This window comes from Lingula anatina, chromosome 5 (genome assembly GCF_051362555.1).
Source record: "Lingula anatina isolate TDL-2025a chromosome 5, LinAna3.0, whole genome shotgun sequence".
Classification (NCBI taxonomy): domain Eukaryota; kingdom Metazoa; phylum Brachiopoda; class Lingulata; order Lingulida; family Lingulidae; genus Lingula; species Lingula anatina.
In genome coordinates this window covers 17,942,599-17,950,033 of record NC_141771.1, presented here as the reverse complement: position 1 = coordinate 17,950,033, position 7,435 = coordinate 17,942,599, and the positions used below count along the sequence as shown (strand labels likewise).

Below are 7,435 nucleotides of genomic sequence, written 5' to 3'. Positions count from 1 at the left end.
GTTGGTGTAAATTTTCCCAACCTAATCGCATATCTTGTAATCAATCTGTAACAGATAACTGGAAAGTATATCATAAGTTCTGAGTGACCCAGATAAAATTCAACATTCAAATCTACTTATTAGAGATGTACTTAAAATCCACTCAATGTAAACAAAGACTATGAAAATTCTCTCCAGCCTTCAATACATAACCTAAAAAGGCAGCACAAATTTAGTTCAATGACTATATTTATGGAGGGAGCCACTGTACAGATTAACAAAGACAGCAAGATATCTTTTTAAAATCATCTAATTTTAAAACTGTGTTAAAAAAAGAGTGGAGAACGTATTTACCTTTCCTATGAGATCTTGTGACCACTTCTGATTGTCATGGAAGATGTCAACAAATTTGAAGAAGGCTTTCCTCTTCCACTCCACAGAGTAGGTCTAAAAATGAATTCCCAATTTGAAATGTCCCTAAGCTTATAAATTTTTTGTTTGTTTGTTTGTTTGTTTATCTTATCTCCAATTGAAAACCTACTAGACAAGGACATCCGGTAGAGGATATATTCATTGTAATGAACTACTGACAAGCATTTTGAGTACAGAATTAGTGCAAATCTTTCTATAAGCTATTTTGTAATTATATAACTTTAATCAACTACATCTATAGTGTAAAAAAAAACATTAAATTGAAATAAAACTAACCTTGGCAACAACATCGTCCAGAAAGTCTTTAAAGAACTGGAATTGTGGGATATATCTAAAGACAAAGCATCGCAGCATCTGGAACAGGAGCTCCACTTCATTGGTGCGGTTCCTGTGAATTAAGATAAATCATGATCAGTTTATCTTCTTGATTGTGCTCAATACTGACAATTTTTGTGGTCTTCCAGAACATGGTCCAAATTTCACAGAAATGTTTTTAGAAATATTTAAAATGGAAAATAATTTATGAAAAGTTCATTATAAAGACTCATTGTGATTGTCTGAATCTCTCAATTCTGTTTTGAATATTTTTTTACATCTTTTTTTTCTGATTTACTTATAATACAACTTGTCAATGAGTGATTTAATTTTAAAAAACTTACTTGAAATAATTAAGTAAGCACTTCACAAGTAGCTTTGGTTCTTTCCAATGAGCAAAGTCGAGGCTATCCTGAAATCGAAAAAGAATTTGTGTACATGAAATATAGGTCCAAAAAAGGACATCATTCACAGTTTCTAAACCTATGTTAACAAAGGAGAGAAAAAATGAGAGAGAGAGAGAAAGAAAGAGAGAGAGAGAGTGTCTTACCACTTTCTTGTGTTTATCCTGAAAAGGCTCAGAAGTCCAAACTTTCAGTAAATTCACCACAACCTGGGGATACTTGGGCAGCCATCCCGCGTCAAACCTGACCAGCACGCTGATGATCCGTATCCCCTGAAACTGCAGCTCTTCCTTGGTGACCCCTGTAGGACTGGGTGGATGGCCTGGGATAGTCTGAAAGAACATAGCATGGCAAATTATAATTTTTTTTAAGAAGAGTTATATTACAGAACATCTAAATTCATTAAAACACTACCTTATTCAGTCATCACACTCATTTACACATCCAATCAACTAGAAGACCCTTTCCTTTCTGTCATGTGATCCAGTCATGTGTCCAAGACAAGCCAGCCAATAAATTTATGTGACACAACACTTTACTTATATAGCACTCTTTAAATCTCAAATTGAGTCAACTAAAGGTGAAAAGGTGCCAGAAAATGAGCCCCTCCTTTTACACTGCTGGCCACAAACCTAGGGTTATAATATTTGTTTTTGTTCTGTTTTTCACAAGACTAGTGTTACAATCTGGACTGACCTGTACCTGCCCCATGGCCATGTTGACCAGACGCATTGGGTTGGTCTCCAGAGCATCGCGGAACACTTTACCATCACTGTTCTTCAACAGCCACTAAAATATGTGAAAAAAATAAAACAATATACATTAAAACAAACACAAACCACTAAATGTGACAGTGTATTAATATCTAGCTGATAAAAATTGAATTTCAATTCAATTAAATTAAAATTTTAATTCAAAATTGTTGCTAATGACACGACCAAAAGGTTGTTCCCCAGTGAGTCACTTGTCTGCTAGTAACTAGTCTGCTACTCCCATCAATATATTACATAATGCTAAAATTTAATAAAAGTTTTAAATTTCTGTTTATTGGTCTCAAAGAAAGGGGTTTTGTGGCACAAAATTTTAAGCTATTTACTTTTTTCCAGCAACAAGTTACCAATGTCATTTTCATGACGAATTCTTATTTCCTGCATAATACCTACTAATGAATTACAAATGCATTCATGTTAAAATATTCTAAATTTTTAGCACTGCCAACCTCTGGGTTCATATGTATTTGCTAAAACATTGAAATAAATACTCTTTCATTTAACATTTAAATCATACAAAAATGTTATTCTCATTTCCTATTTACTTACCCAGAAGAACCTGCTCCACTGCTGCTCCTTGATGTTGGACTCCTGGAGGAACAGCTCCACTGTCTGTGCTGGGTAGCGCTTCAGAAACCTCAACAGTGGCTCACGGAATGGGGATCCAGCCTAGTTTTTTAAGAAAAAACATTTCAATTAATTTATTTCTTTGAGGATAATCTAGTAACTTAAAGTTATTTTTTCTTTATTATTCCTAGTTTCATTTTTTTCAACAAAACTTTCCTCATGTTCAAAAATGGACCCTCATGTTCAAAAATGATATTAGTCATACATTTTCTTTGATAAAAGCATACATTATAAATGACAAAGGATGAAACAAATTTTAAAGAGGATAGATCTACCATTTTTAGAATTCTCTTTAACATAACATTTTCAAAAAAATCATAAATAACATGCATTTTAATTAATATCAATTAGCTCAGAGCTAATGACCTGGTTTTCTCTTCTAATACTGCCTTACAATTTCCCATTAATTGACCTTACCTCAATCAGCAGTGCCCTCTCTCCCTTCAGCGTCAACGTGGCCAGAGGTTCAATCATTTTATTTGAGGCAGCAGGAATGAGGTGGAAGATATTAATGATGGCTCCACAGATCTTCAACTCATTGGAAAGAACTTGACCGTTGGTCCGAGGGGCTTGACCGCCCTTCTGGGCGATAATGGCGACGTCCATCCACTTTCTCAGGTGAGCCTGACACAAGGATGATTTGAATTTGAATATTACTCAGCAGGATTAAGTTCCAATCTAATTCAGAGATTTGAAAACACACTGCCAATTACAGTCATAAAAGAATTTGAAATTAACATTTGTCAGTTCTATGTTTGCACTTCACTTAATAGACTAAACTGTGGCATGAGATCAACACTTGGTCCTGTCTTGGCTGTGCAGCCACCTATTGTTATCTTTGTAGAAAGTGTTAATTCCTTTTTAATTTATATATTCAATAAATTTTTATATCTAATTCAATTTATATCAAATCCAAATGATTTAACCAAATCAATTTTCAAAGGAGTTGATAAATTTACTTTTAAAAATGAGAATAAAACACAAGATTAAGCTAAATATTCAAAACAAATCACGTCTTCACAACTTCTATTTAATAACTTACCAACAACTGCTCACACAGCTTCTCGTTGAAAGTGTTGGGGAAGAGCTGCGTTAGACTAGAAAGCCTCTGAATCACATTGAGAGTGAGGCTGCGGTAGTCACCAAGCATGAGTAGAAGTGGTCGCATGGCAGTGTGCACTTGTTCAATGTCAATTTGGAATCCTGATATGAACTGAAAAATTAAAAAAAAAAAAAAACTTTCTAAAATAAATTTCCATATCAATATCAATGTAAAAAACTAAAAAAATGTGCAAAATCTAATAGTATTAAAAACTCTCTTTCACACAAAGAAGAAAAGAAAAAAACATTGAAAAAGAAAAAACAACTTAAACAAGAAACAATCTACAAATTGGTAAAAACAGCAAATCATTTCGATGAGACCAAACATTTTTCCTCAGGTGAAACATGACTACATTGCAGGTAAAACATCTTTTGTATCTTTATTAACTATCTACCTTTAAACATCTTTACACAAAAATCTTTAGTCACACTGTTCATGTAGTCCCTATAACTTTAAATCTTCCATCCAATAAATCATTCATAATTATCATCATATTAAGTTACTCTTAGATTCATAATTGTATACTTTTAACTAGCAAATTGTAATTTTTATCTCTTAAACTGTAAAGCCCATTGAGAATTTAATAGAAGAATAAATAATAATTAACAACTGACTTTTAATGGTATAAATACATCATACAAAAATTTTAATTAAAATTATAATTATTAACAGACCTTTTTCATGCAGTCATGTGCTGCCTCCTGTAGCTCACTGTTACTAGAGTTCAGGGCCTTGTAGAGGACATTGAATATCTTCTCTCTACACTGAGGTATATAGTGGCAGGCTGCCAGAGCTCCTAGGGAGGAGAGAATACATGGGGATTAAAAACAAAATATAGAGTAAGCGAAACAACAGAACATATAACTTTTTAAAGCACAGAGTACATGAGCAAACTTGTTCATTAGCTTGGTATTTGAATTATATAAATCTTATAATTATTTGACCAAAGCTGGAAAATTTTCCTTCTGACTGAAGTGTGTCATTTACAATGGGAACCTGGGGCCGGTTTCACAAAGCAGTAGTTAGTTAGCGATCGGTAGTTAGCCTCTCGCTAGTTATAGTGCTGTTTCACGAAGCAGTCGCTAGTTCTCTCGCTCGTTATTGTCTCGTTGTTACCATGGATATTTAACGACTGGTCAGACCAGTCGCTAACTCTAGAGTTTCATCGTACGCATGCATAATGAGTGAAATAAAAAGGTTGCTTAGTTACCGTTGTCTGTCGTTTGTCTTTGTATCCAATATGGCGGCTACTTTTCTTGCTATCCGTACCGCCAGACGGCAACGTAGACAACGACGTTTTCATGAAAGGCAGAATCTATTAGAATATACACACGATGATGCAATTTACGAGAGGTTGCGCCTAGCTGTGACAAAAAGAGCGGCAAAAAGATGGTGGAGATCCTTTACGACGACCTCAAAGCAGACGTTCTTATGCATTTCCAGCCACCAAAAATTGCAGAGTTAGTGCTTTCTTGACACTTTTACGCAAGAGTTCCACTTCCGGCAGACGGTTTCGAGATTACGGTGAGTAACGAGAGAACTAACGACCGAACTTTACGACTGAACTTAGCGATGAGTTAACGACTGCTTCGTGAAACACCCCTCAAAAATCGCTAAGTTTTCTCGTTAGCGAGGTAGTTCAGTAGTTAGTTGTTCTAACTAACTACTGCTTTGTGAAACCGGCCCCTGGCTGCTAAACCACCCTGCAGTGAGTATATCTACTCATGTCAGTCTGATGAAGGCCTATGACCAAGTTGGCTGCAAGCTTCAGTATGCTGAGAAAATTTTTTTCCAGTTTGTGCCAATTTCTATGTCACCTAAGAGGTAAATGATGGGAGAGAGAGATAGTGTGTGTGTGTGTGTGTGTGCGTGCGTGCGTGTGTGTGTGTGTGAGAGAGAGAGAGATGGGGGGGGGAGAGGTTAACTCACTCAGAGCACTTTTCCTCAGAGGCACCAGGTTGGTAACAGACTTGTAACATGGCAACTTAAGGAGTACAGCATCCTCAGCCTCACACAGACTCAGCAACTGATACAGGAAATTCAAAAGAGTAAATATATAAATACCGTTAAAAACACTGTTACCATTATGTATGCTGTTAAAAAATGTGAAAATTATTGTGATCATTACATTAATAATTTTTTCATTTCAAACACATGGGCACATGTTTCAGAGTGATATACATGTATTGTCCCGCATCAAGACAGTGTAGCTCTTAAAATGTATATTGCATCATACTGCATCATTTACACCCCAATTTATCATATTACACTGAAATAAGGAAAATTATCTCAAAGAAAAGGTTAAAAGAACCCACTGACCTCTGTGAAGAAAACTTTGTGTTCCACTATGTTCAGGTCTATGGTGAACAACCTGGGCTCCAGTGTGGTACAAAACGTATTACCATCCTGGAAAATAATAATAATCTTTATTGCAACATTGCAACCCGAAGGTTGAAGTTATACACTTTTTTTATTTATTTATCTATTTATTAATTTATTAAGTTTTTTTTTTTAATATTTATATTTTAAGACAGGGATCCCTGGTCATTTATGGCCCTGTAACACACACTATATTCGTTCTCGCCTCCCTTGGGAGGATACAGCCCGGCTGCCATATTAGGCGCTCAAAGCTAACAAACTAACAACCATCTTTCCACTGCCAGACCAGGCCCCTGCTTCAACCCCTTAGTGCTGAGTGCCAAGCGGGGAGACAGCAGGTACCGTTTATAAAGGACTGGTATGTCCCCGGACGGGTTTTGAACCCACGTGAAAATTATTGTGATCATTACATCCGGAGGCGGACACTCTAACCACAAGGCCATCCGGACGGTATAAATAAATAGCATACCTTTTTTAGGAAAAGTGAACAAAATATTATTTTCCATTTCCTTGACAGTCAGTGATAATAATTTATGTACTCTAAGAGCATCTTTTCCAGAATATGAATAACTAGATGCAAACACAATGGTTTATAGACAATGGCTTAGGCAGCTGGAGATGAAAAATACTCATGAGATGTTTAGCTTATAAAAACATACGAACACAAGTAAGACCACCTGAGCACACACACACACACACATACATGCATGCACACACCCACATACATACAATTACACACACACACACATCCATACACAAAACACACGCATACACCCACATATGTACACGCACATGCACACACATACACACACACACACACACACACACACACCATCAGTCCTATCTGGGCGTTGGCAGGCTGGTGTCTGAGCAGGTGTTTCTTGGGTGGGATCATATCCTGGAGGACATCTTTGTGTGGTTCCATGATCTCTGTGACTGTCTTCTCCATGGTCTTAGCCAACACCTCCAGGGCATGCATAGACTGGAAGAGAAAAGGTGGCATATCAAAGCTTCCGTGTTATTCATAAAAAACTTAGAAATTGCATCCCTTAAAAATTAATTAAAATTTGAAAATGCCTAAATCCGACTTGGCTATATTCAGTGACAAACTTTTCAAAATTATCAAGAGGCCCATTTTCAAGTTTAACGAAATTTTCTAAGTGAAAAAAATTGTGTCAGCAGAGAGTTGTCTTCTGAAAAAATTCTAAAAGCTGACTAAATTTCCGTATGGCTGAAGAGAAATCTGTTTCATGACCCATGTTTAACCTGTGCTTGTGGCCATTTTGTTGATGTTATTACTGTTGCAGTATTATAATATTTTTTCTTTAATATTTATTTATTCATACATTTATCCATTCACTTAATATTTACCCTTACTCACTTATTTACTTTAATTCATTCATCTTTTTTATTTATTTATTTATTTA

At 35.7% G+C, this 7,435-nt stretch overlaps 1 protein-coding gene across 5 annotated transcripts in view; it reads right to left on the bottom strand.

Annotated features, from left to right (window-relative positions):
• The window catches only part of LOC106166058 (transformation/transcription domain-associated protein), a 67,056-nt gene that overhangs the window by 35,111 nt on the left and 24,510 nt on the right, over positions 1 to 7,435 (bottom strand). For all 5 annotated transcript variants that reach the window (XM_087013049.1, XM_087013050.1, XM_087013051.1 and 2 more), the window contains 12 exons: positions 6,841 to 6,990; positions 5,949 to 6,035; positions 5,559 to 5,655; positions 4,304 to 4,425; positions 3,570 to 3,740; positions 2,945 to 3,151; positions 2,450 to 2,569; positions 1,827 to 1,919; positions 1,277 to 1,462; positions 1,071 to 1,138; positions 688 to 799; positions 334 to 426 (listed from right to left, as the gene is read on the bottom strand). In XM_087013049.1, the coding sequence (XP_086869175.1) occupies positions 334 to 426; positions 688 to 799; positions 1,071 to 1,138; positions 1,277 to 1,462; positions 1,827 to 1,919; positions 2,450 to 2,569; positions 2,945 to 3,151; positions 3,570 to 3,740; positions 4,304 to 4,425; positions 5,559 to 5,655; positions 5,949 to 6,035; positions 6,841 to 6,990 (1,506 nt within the window). The remainder of the gene's footprint in view (positions 1 to 333; positions 427 to 687; positions 800 to 1,070; positions 1,139 to 1,276; positions 1,463 to 1,826; positions 1,920 to 2,449; positions 2,570 to 2,944; positions 3,152 to 3,569; positions 3,741 to 4,303; positions 4,426 to 5,558; positions 5,656 to 5,948; positions 6,036 to 6,840; positions 6,991 to 7,435) is intronic.